This window comes from Chlamydotis macqueenii, chromosome 3, assembly GCF_036417535.1.
Source record: "Chlamydotis macqueenii isolate bChlMac1 chromosome 3, bChlMac1.mat, whole genome shotgun sequence".
In the NCBI taxonomy this organism is placed as follows: domain Eukaryota; kingdom Metazoa; phylum Chordata; class Aves; order Otidiformes; family Otididae; genus Chlamydotis; species Chlamydotis macqueenii.
Window position 1 is genome coordinate 16,316,759 of NC_141558.1, and position 17,111 is coordinate 16,333,869.

At 49.7% G+C, this 17,111-nt stretch overlaps 1 protein-coding gene across 1 annotated transcript; it reads left to right on the forward strand.

Moving 5' to 3' along the window:
- The first annotated feature begins 2,378 nt into the window (after positions 1 to 2,378).
- CYS1 (cystin 1) lies at positions 2,379 to 16,911 on the forward strand. The gene is made up of 3 exons (XM_086745179.1): positions 2,379 to 2,616; positions 10,172 to 10,224; positions 15,556 to 16,911. Exons 1-3 carry the CDS (start codon positions 2,380 to 2,382, stop codon positions 15,659 to 15,661), a joined length of 396 nt encoding a protein of 131 aa, XP_086601305.1. The 5' UTR covers position 2,379; the 3' UTR covers positions 15,662 to 16,911.
- The last annotated feature ends 200 nt before the right edge of the window (positions 16,912 to 17,111 follow it).

The window sequence follows — 17,111 nt, forward strand, 5'->3', positions numbered from 1 at the left end:
GAGTCCTTCGGCGTTGCTGCTAAACCACTGCAGTGTTTGGGGTCACCGCTGCTCAAACACTTTCCTGCCTTCAGCAGCAAGCTGCTTCAAAATGCGAGGAGCTTGGCTCATTTTGACAGCTGGTTTATGGAGCCAGCGTCGCTTCCAAGTGAATCTGAGGGACTGCCCTGGAATGAACTGTTTCCATGCGGGCAGCCAGGAAGCTTTCCGGGAGGCTCCAGTCCTTCAGAGGCAGCCCACAGGGATAGAGGAGGAGGAATCTGCTTACTTCTTGTTGGGAACGCTTTTGGTCCCTTGTGCCTGCAGAGCCTTTCTCCTTGGGGAAGGACGCACCGCACATGGTGAACCTCAACCCGCAAGCCCCCAGGAGCCCACACTGGGGAGAGCTCAGAAACGCTGCCTCTCACAGATTGAGAAAACAGGACAGGAAAAGGCATCAGAGCCCCACATCCTGGCAAGCCCTGTGTCCCCGTGAGCCCCAAGAAACAGCACCACCACAGCCCATGGGGGCTGATGACACCTCTGCTCCCACCCAACCCAAAGCCCCAGCTGCCTCCTCTGATTTCAGAAACGCTTACATCTTAACCAAAAAGCAATACGACTACAGAAATGTTTTTTCCCTGGGTGAAACAACGTAGGCTGGGTTAATTCAAGGAACCAGTTTGAGTTAAAACTTGGGACTGAACCTCCTCGTTATTGTTAGCAGGGCCAAGGTCAAAAGTCCTCTCCTGCCCCTCCCCTCTTCTCCAGTTGGACCAGCCCATTGCACTAATGCGCATGAGATGTGCCAGCGCCCAGAGCCACATGGTGCATGGGAAGAGATGGGGCTGCCTTTAACCACTCAGTAAACATGACCACGTGGCCAGGGAGAGTGCCTCAGCCTCCCTGCCAAGAAGATCTTCATAAAGTGTGTGCTGCTAGCTTAGAGCAGAATGGTGGCAGTACCTCGCCTTGCATCATTCAGCTGTTTCATATGTTGAGTATTTTGTTTGGGGCTATTTAATTCCATGTTCAGCTTCATCATCTTCTCCTCAACAAGCAGGCCCCATCGCTTCTCCTTTCTCCAAGACCTGCTTCAGATCCAAAGCATCTTTTTTGTCACCTCCCCTGCCCCAGAGCCAGGTCCTGTGTGTGACGCTGCATCCCTAGACTCCTAGCTGATCTCCTCCTTCTGCAGAACATCCTTCATAGAATCATAGAACAGTTTGGGTTGGAAGAGACCTTTAAAGGTGATCTAATTCAATCCCCCTGCAAGGAGCAGGGACATCTCCAACCAGATCAGGTTGCTCAGAGCCCCATCCAGCCTGGCCTTTAATGTTTCCGGGATGGGGTATCTACCACCTCTCTGGGCAACCTGTTCCCCCAGGGTGGGGGAAATTACAGCCTTGTCTTTAACAGGTGCTTTTTAAATTTGAGTGATACTTTCCAGAGAGTCCAACAAATGTGCAAGTATTTCGTTCTCAGAAGCAAGGACAAAAAGGAGCAGCCAAGGACAATTAGGGGGTCCACTCCATGGGCTCAATGCTGCTGAGAAGCAGAGAGTGACTCTGGCCATGGGAACAGGCTGCAGAGCTGCCCAGCTGTCCCCTCCTTTGCATGGGGGCTTCCCCGAACCTCTGCTCCTTTTGCTTGTTTGTTCCGGGGCAGAAAAGTTACCCGGTTCAGGAATACTGCCGGAACCAACAGCCAGTGCCCAAAACCTGCCCCAAATTACATCCTCCGGACTGTGTTACTCTCTTAAGCATTTTGTTTGGGGCTATTTAATTCCATATTCAGCTCATGTGTCAGGCACTGGAACAGGCTGCCCAAGGAAGTGGTGGAGTCACCATGCCTGGAGGTGTTCAAAGAGTGCGTAGACACGGCACTTCAGGACATGGTTTACTGGACATGGTGGTGTTGGGTTGATGGTTGGACTTGATGATCTTGGAGGTCTGTCTGAGCAAGGTGTGCCTGGATTTAGCCCAGTTCCTGCTGCATGCTCCCCAAAGACGACCATGTTCTCACCCTTGGCTCCCAGAGATATGTGTAAGGAACAAGAGCTCGGGAGGCCTGAGGTAACGGGATGATTTGACGGTTTTTGGAAGGATAAGCAGGGCGAGGCAGCCTGCCCGCTCTCCGGGCTCAACAGAAGCGTGGTGATAAAGGTCCGTGCATCCCTCCCCTGCATCCCCGCCTCATTCCCGTGGCCTTCGGGGCTCTTCTGGATGGGTTTTCCTCCTGCCCCACTTCAAAAGGTTTTGGGAGACCCGGGCTCCGAGCCCCGCGCCCGCCCCGGCCGGGAGAGGCGGCGGGGCCGGGGAGCGCTTCCCGCCGCACCCTCGCCACCCCCCCCCCCCGCCCCCGCCCCGGCCCAGCCCCTCGGCTCCGGCACCGGCGGCCATGGGCAGCGGCAGCAGCCGGCGGCGGGGCCCGCCGGGCGGAGCGGCGGCGGCGGCGGAGCGGGAGCCGCTGCGGGCGGTGCCGGCCCAGCGCCGGGAGGCGGTGGCGCTGCCCGAAACTGGACCCCGAGCCCCGGACGGCGCCCACCCGCCCCCGGCCGCCGGGCGCTGCTGGGAGGAGGCGGCGGCGGCTGAGGGTGGAGGGGGAGGTGGCGGCGGGACCCTCCCCGAGCAGCCGGTAAGTGCCCGCCCGGGACCCCGCGGCTGCCCCGGGACCCCCATCCCCTGGGTGGGGGTCACAGCTGGAGTGGGGGGGTCCTGCCGCAGCCGGCCCTAACCGCCGCAGCCGCCACCGCCTCGGATGAGAAATGGCATTCCGCTCCTTCTCTCCTCGCTGGCAAACCGTGCTCGACCCCGCTCGCTGCTGCTCTGCGCCTTTGCTCTCTCTGCTGCGGGGGAAACACCGCCCGGCAACCGCCGACCCCTTCTCCTGCCGCCCTGCGCTACCGGCAGCTGCTTCTCCTGCCTTGGGGAGAGAGCTAGGCTTTGTAAAGTACAGCTCACACTGTTCCCTGGGTCGGGCTTGTAAACAGAAGTTTGAAAATGTGAACATAAAGCTGCTGTTTAATGTTTGCCAATCCGCTCCAGTTGCAGTCTGGCTCTTCCTAAAGACGCATTTCTGTTTAACAAGTAGCGGACCTGACTGTGAGGGAGCTGAGATTTTTTTTTTTTCTTCTTTTTTCTTCCTATCTGAACGTAACAGCAGCATTGATATCATCTGGTGATAAGGCCAAAAATCACCGACTTCTTTTGCCTTAGCTTGGCTTTGGAAGTTGCATGCTGTTTGTTAGAGAAACGCTGCTCCGCGCAGATGCACAAAACTTGCCAGACTAAAGCAATAAGTTTAAAAATAGAAACGAATATTTAGGACCCAGGACTTTCTGCTTCACTTGCCTCGGTTTTGCTCTTTAGAAGTGTGTCGTTTCTGTTGCCAAACTGCGTGTCCGTGGGGTAAGGATAACTTCAATACAAAATAATTTTGCCGTTAGGAAACTTGGCAGGGTTCAGTATGAGAACCCCTTTTTTAAACAAGTTTTAAAGAAAGGCCTCCAAGAAAGTAAGACTTGGAAATGGAAAAAAAATTAGAGATCTTGTCTTGTCAGATTTTTTCCTTGCCTTTTTAACTTCAAACCCTCCCACGGTATGAACGGGAGCTCGGTCCAGCACTGCTTTCCCTCTGAGGGACTCCCATTTGTTTCCACTCCTCCTGGCTTCCCCCGTTTGTCTCTGCTTAAGGGAACAGAGGCTGCTGGTGTCCAGGTTTCCTCTGTCTCCACGTGTGAATATCGTGGCTGGATCTTTGAAAATCATAATTATATTGGTCGTGAATTTTCCTGAGCATAAAGTGGTATTTTAGCTGTATTCTGCAGGGATGTATATTCTACCTATCAGAAAGGCAGTGGAGCCACCCCATCTTTCTTTACAAAAATCAGTAGGGAGACTGTGTACCATGGCAGTAGGTAGTGAACTAATGACAAGGGGCAAAACAGAAAGGATGAAGAATTTAAGATGTGGGAGTCACCATGCTCCCTGCCGCAGACCTCCTCCTCTGGCAGAAATGGTGATGAGGAACCCGTAGCATCCCCTCAGCCACCCCAGGTCCCAGACACACCCAGTGCAAACCTGAGGTGGGAACACCATCAAGCCTTGCAGCACTGAGATGTCTGCGAAGGCCCTCAAAGTTCAGCCCAAAGCAGGCGTGCGGGGCTTCAAATGCCCATTTTGGCCAGGTGGGTGCAGCACGCAGCTCTGCCTCCCGTGAGGTGACAGCGATACTGAGCATCTCATGGGTTTTCTCGTCCAGCTGCCACTGATGCCTCTTGTTTGGGAAGGAAGTTCACATCTCTGGGGTGCACCCAGACAGGTTTTTTGAAAGATAGCAAAGAATTACCAGTGTTTTTCAAAGATATAATAGACAAGACTTAGATATTTTAAGGCAAACTTGAAGCTCTTTTTGGTAGCACTTTCTTTACCTCAACCTGAGGTGGCCATGGTCCCGTTGAGACAACAGGCATGGGCTTACCGTTCTGACTCCTCAAGGCCTAAAAAGTCACTAGGCTGAGAGAAGGAGAGAGAAAACTGTTTGCAGCACCAAGTTTTGCTTGTTTACTGGATGCAATTTAGTCTTTTAGGTCATTGTGCAAACTGTAGTCCCACCCTTCCCATGAGGCTGGTGGAGGAGGTTTCTGGAAAGGGATACCAGCTTTGTTGAGTCACTAGTTTCTTGCTAGAAATTTTGAGGGCAATTTGTCTCAGTCTTGCCGGTTTCTCAGCCAGCCATTCATAACTTGTTTCATGGTGGGAACTTGCTTGCTTTGCCCTATTCAGCTGTGCAAACTGGGGGATGAGCAAAGAAATTTCAGAGAAGAAAGGATGTGTTGGTTGAGCAGAGCTAATGGGGGAAAGATGAGGGAGGAGGAGAAAAGGCAATGAGGAGATACTGCAGTAGAAAAGTCTGATGAGAAATAGCCCGTGGAGAAGCAGAACTTGGCTGGTAGGAGGAGAGGAGAAGTTTGCCACTGGCCAAAAGAGAGCGGTTGCCTGCAAGCAGGACTCACCTCCCTGCTGTCATGGTTGGGTTTCTCCTGGGCGTGATGTGTGCACCAACGTTGTGCTTTCCCACCTGAACCCAAATGCACTTTGTCACCCAGCAGCAAGCTGACAGCACCAATGGGCGGTCGGGCTGGGCAGCAAGGGCTGGTGGAGAGGAATGTGGCTGCGTTCACAGGCTTGAGCCGCCTCTACTGCTTTCAGATAGTGCTTGGGGGTGAGAAGAGTGAAAGCACATCACAACAATGGGCTGGGAACCAAATCCTGGTGGGGAACATGAACCCAGACCCCAACACCTCCTTGCCAGTCCCAAACGTCCATTTTCAGGCTTGTTTTCAGTTCTGTTTGGTTCTACAGGCTTTTTCCTCATTTCTTTGCTCAAGGCATAAAAAGAGCAGGGTGGCAGCTCTCGGTGGAAACCAGAGGAGAGGCTGCAGCCTCAGGCATTTCCCCATTGGTTTCCTGAAATGGAAAAATCATGCAGACGTGCTAGGGTCTTGCTTTTAACAGCTTTTTCCGCAGCGCCGTCACTCCTCCTGACTAGAGACGGGGTGATTACAGTAAGCCAATCACCCCAGCTGCAGCGCGGGAAGAACACAGGTAGAGGGTGCATTTACCATCTTCTAGAGAGAATATCATATATTTCCAAAACTCCTAAGTCTTCAAAACTTTGCCTGGTTTTTTTTTTTAGCCAGATAAACCCTGTTTCTGCAGATTGGTGTGGTGCAGTGTCATCTCATGGCTGGCTGGTCCCAGCTGCAAACACATAGGGGTCCTGTGGGGACATTTAGTGTCATACCCCATTAGTTTCTTACAGTAATTCAGATAGGTTTATTTTTCTACTCTTGTTAAAATATGCTTCCCACCACAGAAATTTGATCTTTCTAATTCAGGGCTGATAGCAATTTATTTCTGCATTTTCTTCCTGGTTGTATTGATGGTCAAAAATGCCTTCAGGTCAAGATGGTCTCCTACAGCCGTGCAGGGAGCCATGCTCCACCGGCCAAGATGACTTCAGAAAAGGTCTTTTCCACCTGAACATCTGGAACTCCTTGAACTCCAGACAGCTAAGGGAAGCAGCTAAGTGAAAAGTCCAAAGTCAGATTGTATCAGATTCTGCAGTTAATTTCCAGGTGTGGCTCTGGCAATGGCTGAGCAAGAGGTCTCCCTCTCTTTCAACTTTACCTTCCTCGTCTTTTTAAAAGTACCCAAAACTCCACCGAAGCCCAGTGAGCAATGAGTTGTGCTGTCCCTTCAGCCAGTGTCACTCTCCCAGCACAGCTGTTTTGCAGCTGGACTCAGAAAACTGCTGACGAGGTATTTTTTCCGCAGCATCACTCAGCAGAGCGTGGATCACTTTTGCCTTGAAGCAGAGTAGCAGGGAGCTGGTGTTTTAGGTGGCAGGAGAGGAGAAGCGTGGGAACTCCTCACATCCCTGCCCACTTCCCATCCACCGCCTGTTCCTAATTCCTGCACTGGCCAGAGGATGTTGCTGCAGACCGGAGCAAGGCTGGGTGTGCTTTGCCTGGAATGCAGCTGGGGCTACACAGCCCCTTTGGTACCTACCGACACGTTAGGTAAGTTAGATTTTTTTTGGCCAGTGGTGACTCCAGCTATGGGTTCATGAGAGGCTGTTTTCGGCAGTGATGACTGGTTTAGTCGCCCACATCCTTTGCTGGTGTTGCTGGAGGGTGCAGCCCTTCTGCTGTACCAGCTCAGCCATCCTCAGCTCCGCTGCAAACGGCATCTGCGATGTGCTCTGCCTGACATCGCCTCCCTCTCCTCCAAGGGGAGGGATTTTAATTTCGTCTAAGTCTGGTCCTCTGGTCCAGTTTTCAGAGTGTTTGTAAGGAGGGATTTGGGAGCAGCAGAGGCAGGGAAGGAGGCACTGGCTTAGATCCCACAGAAAAACCGTGCTACGAAACCACAGCCCAGCAGAGCAGCACTGGCAGGGGACCACACTGCTCCCATGTAGATGTTTTAGGTGGCTCAGTCAGTCTCCAGGCTCCCTTGTACGTGACAGGATCACTCAGGGTCTGTATCTCTACTGTATCTCAGAGCTGTATCTGTACTGGTAAACTGCAGCATAGCAGGAGCCTGGCATCGGACTGTGACGGTCTGCCCCGCTGAGCTGCTAGGGTGGTCCCTGGCATGAGTTTGGCCTGGGCCAACTTGCAGTCTCCCAAATGATTCTTGGGCATGGCTCAGGGGCCAGCACAGGGACCAGCCCCAAGAGGGAGCTTGAATTTGGCCACTGAGTTTTGGAGACAATGAGGTCAAGACTCCAGTTGACTGGTTTCAGTGCAGCTTGGGGACAGCTCAGAGCTGCTGAAGGTGCCTGGCTCCAGTTCACCTCGCGGATCCCAGGGGAGGGTGTTCTCCCTCAGCTTACCCGAAGCTGCTGGAGATGACAGAGGGAGAAGGGAGGGACCGGAGGGGGCGAGAGCTGGCAGGACGGGTGAGGAGCACCAGCCAGAGCTCATACTGGGCTGGGGTGAGTGGGAAGCTGCACCCCAGAAGCGCTGGTTCGTGCAAATGGTAAAGAGAAATAGCTCCTGCTTCCAGTCTGCCCTGACATAAAGGGTGGCTGAACTGCATGTGCAACCACTGTCAAAGCACTTGACCTCACATCTCCTTACGTTAAATCAAACCCGAGTAAATGCTGAGGGAGCTTAATATCCAAGCCTTTAAACTTGGAGGAGGTGGTGATGTGGGGCTTTATAGCACAACGGACCCCAGCACAAGATGCCTATGTTAGAACAGGGTGGAAAACAAGGAGCCACACTGCGGTCTGGATGAGTAATAAAAAGATGACTGCAAGCTGCAGAAAGGAGAAGCTGACTTCATTTATCTCTTAACAGAGCACAGGCCAACCAAGCCAGCAATTACTTATTTAGCTGTAGGATAGGAACCCATAATATTAAAGTGTCATGACGTGCACATCATCTTAACCCACATAAAGGGCTAATACTCATTATCTGCTGAACTTGCAACATATACATTACAGCAATCCCGAGCGGGCTGGGTGGGGTCAGGTTTTATTGTGTCTCACTGCCTGCAACGACCGACCACTGCTCTGCATCCTGCCCGGCGCATGGCGTCACCCGGGCATCACGGAGCCACGCGTCGTTTGCCCGGATTAATTAGGAGCAGCTCCCGAGGCATGGAGGCTCTGGTGGTGGTGGAAAGCTGGAGGCTGGAGGTGCCTTTTGTTTTCACTCACCACAATTTTCTCCTCATGCACCGCATTAAATATCGGTACAGATCTCCCTGCGCCAATGCCGAATTCTCTTGGGAAAGAAGTGTTGTTGCTGACAGATCCCTTGGAGAAGGTGGGAGCTGATTTTGCACAGAGAAGCAGATTTTGCTAACCAAAGCTGCTCTGTCCTGATGACTAATTAATTCTGTCTTCCACCTACACAACACGTACAGCTCATAACGTGGAGGAGTCAGCCACAAGTGAAGAAAAAAAGACAACCTACTGTACAATTCGAACCCCTCCCAAAAATGATCCAAACCCATCCTTTGCCCGGAAGTGTTGGAAGCCAGGTTCTTGCTGTGGGAAGAGCAGCATCAAAGCACTTCTGGAGAACTGTGTTCCCCTTGGTGCCGAGGAGCAATGATGTTCTTAGCCTGGTGGAAGGGAACCGGGGTGGCAGCTGTAGTCAGGTGAGTGATGGTGATGGCAAGGATGAGGGGCTGCGTTGCAGGGCGCCCTCCCAGGAAGAGTCAGCCCTCAGAGCTCAGCATGGCATCCTCCTGGCACTGCCACTTGCTCTTGTTGTTTGTGGGACATGTTGCCAAGAAATGATGCAAAATAACCAGGTGGGAGCCCTCTTCCCTCACCATCAGCTTCATCACAAAGCCTCGTCTCCACCTGGACCCAGGAGCTGCCTCTAGAACAGTTCAGGCTCTTCCAGAGGAAACAACCTTCTGAAAGGAAGTGGAGTGCCTTTTGGCAGGTACCAAAAGATGTTACAAGTCTTTCATAGAGATTTAGTTTGTAATTTTAAGCAAGCAGTTAGGATATGAAATGCTGCAGATAGCAGACGCTTTTCACAGCTCCCGAAATTGAAGATACTTAGAACTCACTTGGAAGAGGTGTTGACCCACTGCCATGAGAGGTGTCTTTGCTGCAGCTCCCACTCACCCACTTAAGCACGGGAGCCAAAGATGACGGTGACCATGGCAGCACAAAACCCACCAAAGAAGCAGGTAAGAGCTGAAGAGTTTGCTGCCAAGCACCTGCCTACCTAGCAGCGTCAGAGACCACTGTGTTTAAACCTCAATTCCTGTCCATTCGCATGTGAAGCAGCTAAGGAAGGAGAGTAGTGGAAACATATCCTCTCAAATTAAAATCAGGTGTCACGAGATCCCCAGGTGGATGTTTCTATCCAGCGGATGGCACATACAAGCCTGACCAATACCAACTGATTTAAATCAGCACAAAACCGCATAAAGCCATCATTCCTGTACCAGCACTGCCTGTAGAGGGATATCTCTCCTCTGTAGCTCCGACATTTAACGAGGACCAGTCTTGTGCACTGCTGGACCTCAAGGCAGTGCAGGTTTGAGCTATTCCAAGAGCAGATAAATGATCTTACTGAGCAATCGCTTGATCCCATCCAGCCCTACAGAAACACTGCACAGCAGTGCTCTGAGCTGCAAGCTTTGCCACACCACTCCCTGGTTCCTTTGCTTCTCTTTTTTCTTGTACAGAAAAATCTTGTCCTCTTTTCCCTGCTGATGGAACAACTTTTAATTTCTATTTTTCTGGAAGCCAAGTCCCCACTTCTGTTCTGTGCTACCTGTTTAACATCTATTAGTGTCATCATGAGATTCAGGATAACTTGTATGAAGGAGGCCCACCAGCTTTAGGACTGAAGCTCAGAAAAAAATAATGACAAGCCAAAATGGGTCTGTTTTGTGCAAAGCCTTGTCCCCATCCCCGTCCCTTTCTCTGTAAGTGTACAGTGAAGAAAAAGATGAAAGCTGTATTCTTCTCAGCAGCATCTGGCTGCAGGGGGTTTATTTTATTACTGGGCCAGCTGGGGGCTCAGACAGACACAAGGTCCCAGCAGTACTCCAGGTGGGGTCTCACAAGAGCAGAGTAGAGGGGCAGAATCACTTCCCTCAACTTTTAAGTGTTATAACTGAAATATGCTTCTTTTGTTCTTCCCCAGGCCTTGTCAACCAGAAGCCCGCCAGCCCCGGAGAACAACAGTGCTGACCATCAGTGAGTACCCCATGTTTTCATTGTGTCTTCAGAGGGGAAAAGCAGCTGCAAGGAAAAAGCATAAAGGGGAAAGCTACTCCTACACTCCTCTTGCTGTGCAAAAGAGAGGTGGGAATGGTGTCAAATTGTTTATAGCCCGAAATAATTTGTCCTTTACCTATTTGCCAATTTAAAAAAAATCCAGGAGCTGCACTGCCTGAAAAGATCCAGGCTCCAGCTCAAGTACAGTATAGAGATTCATTCTTGGTCATGATCAATGCAGAATTTAGGATGCCCGCATGTCACACAGGCATCTCGAAGGAGTTTGTGAAAAGCTGAAGAGGAGTGCTCCAACAAGTAGCTCAGGCCCTGGTTCACCCACAGGGCAAAAACGAGGATAACGTCTTGCTCCCCAGGAACCATAAGGAAAAACTCCTAAGACGCTACCGTGCTACACCAGTTAGAGACATGAGCATCCCTCAGAGACAGGAGAATGGTGGGCACCTACTGCACCATGTATCAAACGACAGAAATCGGAAATCTTCCTTCCACAAGATAAAGTCAGTGAGCAAACTGAGCCTGCACCGAGGGCAATGGGAACTGCTTGACACACACGTTAAAGAAACTCAGATGAAACAAAAAGGCTTGAAAAACCATCTTAAAGTACCTTCTCCTTACGCTAAAGAGTGAATCTCTTCAACGTTAAGCTCTCTCTGAAGGTCATGCTCTGTTCCTGCAACACTCAAGGGCAGAATAATCTGTGGGTCCTGGCCATCAGCCTGTGTGACCTACTAACGCCAAACAGGGCTGGTAGATGTGACATGAGAGCCCAGGCGCCCGCCGTGGTCCTTCCTTCTCCCCTCCCTCCCAGCTGGCACAGAGCTCGCCTGGGGAGGCTGCTGTCTTCGGGAGCACTCAGAAAACATGCCTGAACCCTGGCTTTCCCAACAGCAAGGCTCCTACAGGCACTCTCGTGGGGACCACAATCTCTCTTGGGCTCTCCAGCATCCTTGATGAGCTTTGGGCTTTGATGGCAACTGAGTAGCTTCCTCTGGGGGTGTACACACAGCCCTGCCACCGTCCCCCACCGAGCTCCCCAGCCCCAGGCTCTTGCTGGCCCCTCTTGTCCCCTGCCAGGACTTTCTTCCTCCCTCCCTCTTTGAAACACAAAGGGAAGACTTGAGACAGCAGAAACTGGTTTCTGATCTGGGATGATGAAACAGGAGCTTATTTTCATTTGGATAACATTTAATTTATACCCACTGCGGAGTCTCGTAGTGCAGCGCACGTGTGAAGTGCCTGTACCGCCCGTGATAAGCAGGGCTGCAATTTCTGCTGTTAACAACTGCATACAAATATTTTTTAAATGGTCCAGCACCCAGCAAAACTGTATTTTGAATAAATCAAATCAAATCAAGCCCCAGAAACAGCAGTTAATGTGCGTAGGTGTCTCATCCTTCACATTTCTGCAGCTAGAATTATTCTAGGTAAACACTCACATTACAAGCAGCAAAAAATCAGCCTCATCTTGGTGGAGTTGCTGACTGAAGAAATTCCCAGAGAGCCAATTAAAGAAGAAATCAATGTCAAGCAAGGAGAGAAAAAAAAACCCCTAGGTATAGAGACTCAATACTATCTGCCAGGAGAGCAGTCACGCGAGGGAGATGCTGTAGGGGTGCACCTCCTGTGCTGCAAATATTCCTGTGCGACACCAGGCAAGCAACTAAACCAGGCCCCAGTAAATACCTTCACTGTGCATGGGAACAGAGCTGAATGTGTTCCTGATCATGCTGTGTTACCTCTCCTTCCCCCTGCAATTCTTTTGGGAAGCGCTCTCTAGCATCTGGTAGTGCACGGGGGGGGATGACACAGCCCAGGAATGCTGTAGTGATCTTACAATTGCTGCCAAGGCTCATGTCACTGGTGGAGTTACTGGGGTGTTGTTTTGACCCATTTTTCAGCTGCAAGGTCTTGCAGAAGGCATTGTAGAGATTAACCCTGGACTTTCCCATCCTCAGAAAAACAATAAAAAACACTGGCCTAGATTCACCCTAACCTAATTTTCAGTCACTTAACTCGGGTTTCCACCTCGGGGCTTGTCACCCTAGCCACTCATCAGGGATGTTGTCACCAGAGCCCGCGGGCTGCTCTCCCCCAGCCCAGGCAGCTGCCTGGCCCCGGGGATGCAGCTCTGCCAGCCATCCCCGCTGCTGGGGAGGATGGCACACCATGCCTGACATCTTGCTCAAAGGTGGGTTTTGCTCACTTTCTGTCTAATTTTGCCCTTTGAATTTTCTTCTCCTCATTACATAGTTCATGGTCTTTCCATTAAAAAATAAATAAATAAATAAATTCCTCCTTCCCTTAATAATCTTTAAATACAGAGCAGCCTTTAGCTGAAATGGAGCACTTCTGTTTTCTTCTTTCCTAAATGGCTTCACTCTAGCCCCTTAAATCACTTTTATTGCTTCATTCTAAACTCCCTCCAAGCTGTTAATAACTTTTTAGTAATGAGATACCCAGAAATCTGCACAGTAATCTTGATGGAGCTGTGTTGGCTTTTCTTTCTTTGCTGTTCTGCCATGCTGCAAATTCCCCTCTCACACGTTTTTCAGCTAGCTCTTTCCCCCTCAGCATTGCTACTTTCCAGGTTTCTCTCTTCCCCTAGAACATCTGAGGTTTGAAAAATTTTTCCCCTCTATGTGCTGACCTGTTATTTGCCGAACCAGAAAGTCTAACAGCCTGCAGCTGGGTTCACTGTCATTGCACGTCCTGATCTGCAGCCCTGGGTGCATGTTGAGGAGCGCAGCAAGGGGCCTCCTCTCCTGCTGTTAGCAGCTGGAAGGGTGCAGGAGCAGGATTGTGGTCCACCAGCTCCTGTCCTGCCCATGTCCTGCGCTCAGAATTTCCCTGCCACAGCCTCTCACTTAATTCCAGGACCAGCAGAAATGGCTGGAGTGGAGCTGCACCCTTGAGATCACGGTTCAGGTTGGGAGGATGTCAGGAGGTCTCTAGTCCAGTCTCCGACTCCAAGATAGATCAGGCCAGACTTTGTCCCATCAGGTCTTGAAAGCCTCCAAGGATGGAGCCTGCACAAGCACAGGCTCTTCCTCTGCTTGTGTCCTCAGGGTGCAGAATTTTCTCCTTTTATCCAGATTAAACCTCTCATTTTTAAAATTTATTTCATTTCAGTTTTTCCATATTAAATGATACAGAACTTTGCAACAGCAAGAGAGAGAGAACATGAGCAGCACCTCTGTTTTGCTTTGCTCCTGGAATAAACACAGCCCTCTCTATTTCTTTGAACTCTGGGATGTGCGTGGAGGGGAGGGTTGCTTTCGTTTTTATGAAAGCATGTCTGTGTTTCACTGAGTTTGAATTTTACCTGGAGATTTTCTCCCATGCTTGGAGGTCATCATGTAAGCCAAAGCATCAAGAATAATTAACAGTGGGAAATTATGTAACTGCTAAGAGAAACAATGACTCTTCTGTGGGCTTGCAAGCACACGGCCAAGCGCTGTGCCTCTAATTCACCACGTCATAAAAAATTAGTTTAAGGATTGTCACAGTGCAGAGTTTAAATCACTAAATGGTGTGTGTAAGTCAGATTTCTACGTTTCGTTTTCCCAATTCTTACAAAGAATTTGCTTTGTAGCTACTGGTGTGTGGTTTGAGCTCTTGGACTTTTAGCCTCCTTCGCAGCTCTCAGTTACTGTGGTGGAAACTGAATTGCTTACACTCCATCAGAGGAGGGAAAATTAATAAAAGGAATAAGCAGAAGGGTCCACTTGCTAAATCCAACTTGCTGCTAGTAGAACTTGCCATCAAGGGCACGGTGCACTGTGAATAAGTGCAGGACACCCACATGGCCCAGCTGCCATGCCAGTTGGTCATCAGGTGGCTCCAGGGAAAATACCAAACTATTTCTGACATGCAGGGGGCACGGCCTTCACACAGCTAGGTCAGAGCAGCTGGGCTGGGGTGAAGCCTTTCTGACTTGGACACATAAGGACAGAGCAGAGGTTGCATTGGTGCCGTTTGCTCTGCAGTAACTGCAGGAGACTGGCTGCTGCCTGTTTGAAGAACGTTGCAGATGATCCCTCAGCCAAAGAGAGCAGTTTATGAGCGTACCTTCTCTATATGACAAAGTTTTCTTAGAAAAGCATTTCAGAGATGTTTTCTTCGATTTTCATTCTGCATTTACTTACCTACTTTGAGGCAGGTCCTGAGATTTCATCTAATAAACAGGTCCTCAGTTTTTTCACTAAAGGATGCTAATGACCAAAGTCATCCCAGCTGCAAGACCAAAGATGAGAGAGATCTCATCCTTAGAGAAATGGTAAGTCAATAGATGCTACGTAACAAGTCTGGGACAGAATTAGAGCCATGCTATTGGATATGAAAATCTCTTTAGCAGCCAACTAGCCACCGTACAAAACCTTTTCTTGCTTATTTGTTCTCCACCAGTGGATGGCCACAAAGTAAGCCCGCCAATCTCAGTTGACATGGCGTGACAGAGCACTTCACAGTTTGCATTTACCAACTTAAGTCTCCACTTAGCTCTGCACCTTACCCTTCCCTCCTTTTCATGGAACCACGTGCTCCATCTTCCAGAGAAGACTAGCCAGAGGGCTCGGGTTGCTCACCTCCCAGTTCCCTACAAGGCCAAGGAGTGCTCACTTGTCAGCTGTTGTCCCCTCTCTTGAGTCCTGGAGGGCAAGGTCGAGTAGACCCATTTGGTAGTGCGAGCTACAGTGGTCAAAGCTTGCAGAAGATTTTTCACTGTCCTCCCTCAGGCAGGTAGGGACAGATTTCCCTTGTACCCAATATAAACCACCTTTGATAATACCAATAAAACTCATACCAGTTCCCTTTGAATTGTACATCAGTTCCCACTCATGGGAGTTATGTTGATGTGAAAATAAATAAAAGACCTAAGAGCAGTTTGAGGTAGCTGCATTCATATTTTGGTTGAAACTCAAATCCCTTACAGATACAAACAAAAAAATCCCTTTCTCCTTAAAACTAGTAACTAGCGTAAAGGTTATGCAGTGCTTTAGCTGGGCCTCGAACCTAACTCACTTGAAAGGTCTGTGAGTTTGATCTGAAGCACTGTAAGGGCTGTACTGTACTGAACTCGCAGACTAAAATAGATGCCAAGTGATAGCAAATGTCAGCAATCGCTGTGCCTGTGCGGTATGGGAACTAGATGTGACAGGGTATCTGTGTCTCAGTAAGCCATGTGCAGCTCGATCTTTCCATTCACAAAAAAAAATGAAGTAAGGGTAATTTTGTGTCTTCAGAGCTTGATTCTTTCTCATGACACCAATAACTGGTTCACTTCCATGGCAGGAGCCCACAAAGGAACAGCAAGAAGTCGTCAGGACAGTCCACAATATCGTATGATTACTCAGAGGAGGAGCTCATGGCAAGCATCGAGCGGGAGTACTGTCGTTGAACCCAACCCCACACCACGAGAGCTTCAAGCACGTTCTGGAAGCCCAGCTGGAGCAAAACTGCTGCTGACAAAATAATCCTGCGTGCAGTGAGACACCATGGGAGAGGTGGGTTGCGAAGGAAGGTGAGGTGTGTGAGGCAGTGTGGCTGCTTGTGGGAAGCACAGAGGAGAGAGCCCTCCTGACCAATTCTGAGTGACAGAGTCAAGATCCTCACCAACTGCTGATTTCTGATTGGTGCTGCTGGAAGAGGGACCAATTAATCTTGCAAATCAATATTTAGAAATTCATTTCTAAATGGTATTTAGAAGTGAAAACATACTAGAATTGAAGTGTCATACAAGAATTAATGTGTTGAGACATGGCGCTTTGAAGGGAGAATTTGTTTTGTCTTAGCAAGGAGAAAAATGCGGCAAAATAATTTCATTCAGATGTCACTTAAGGGGGTGGTGCATGAAATTCATGTTCCTGCCACTTGAAACAGGCCAAATCCACTCCTTGTGCTGTGCAAGCCTCCAGTCCAGGTCTGAATTTGGCACTGTCTCTTCAAACATTGGCCTCAGCATGGGATGTGAGATGAAAAGGGGAGTGAGCCCACCATCCAGCATGTAGGCTCACCTCAGAGTTCAAATCCCACCACCTAGGCAAATGAGGCTCCTGGGAGCCAACAGGGAGCATCGGATTTGCACAACCCCTTTGAGGTGGGATCCCAGCATCGGTGTGGTACCTGAGGCTCCTTGGGGTAGATCCTTCAGCAAAAGCAGGCACGTCCCCAGTGCTGCCTTGCTGCGGCCAGCAGTCATCTGTCTTGAGAGGGACTTGCACGCTATTGCAGAGCAGCTGTTTGTGATCAGTTTCCAGAATTATCAGACCTGGCCTCTCATTTATTTCTTGTAGGTAACCTAGGAGAAAAATCACTATGTTTTACCACTAGGTGACTGCAAAGTAAAACAGAAGGTCAACTCTCCAAATAAAACCATATATTTTCAGTGCTCCCTGACAGGGAAGCCTGTTATTTCAGGGTTTCTGCCTTTATTTTACCTGCATCTTAATGTATTATGAGTAGCTGCTTATTATCAGGAATAGAAAAATACCTTATTTCTGTTTTCAGCTGAAGTATAAAAGATATCAGATTAAATCTTCACTGTGTAAATGCAAGAAGAAACAGCAGGACACATCTTAAGATGCTGTATTTTAACTTCTTTGTAATTCCTGGTATTTGTGAAACAGAAATAAATGCACCTGTACTCTATGTAACCCACAGTAAAGGCATCAAATGTTGTTTTGAAAGAGGCTCTCCAGCTTACATGGCAAATCATCTTATGGTGCCTGCAGAGACGAAGCACAACACATCCTTGGGGGATGGCAGGAGGGATGCCGTGAGGCAGACTTGAGATTACACCGCTGGCACACATACTCATGCTCCAGTTGTCTTTCCTGCTGCAGCCTTCA

Bases quoted from the DNA above. Each gene is read 5' to 3' on its own strand.
- CYS1 (XM_086745179.1), top strand. From the start codon at position 2,380: ATGGGCAGCGGCAGCAGCCGGCGGCGGGGCCCGCCGGGCGGAGCGGCG. The intron at 2,617-10,171 runs GTAAGTGCCCGC...GTTCTTCCCCAG, and splicing joins GGACCCTCCCCGAGCAGCCG to GCCTTGTCAACCAGAAGCCC. The intron at 10,225-15,555 runs GTGAGTACCCCA...CTTCCATGGCAG, and splicing joins AACAACAGTGCTGACCATCA to GAGCCCACAAAGGAACAGCA.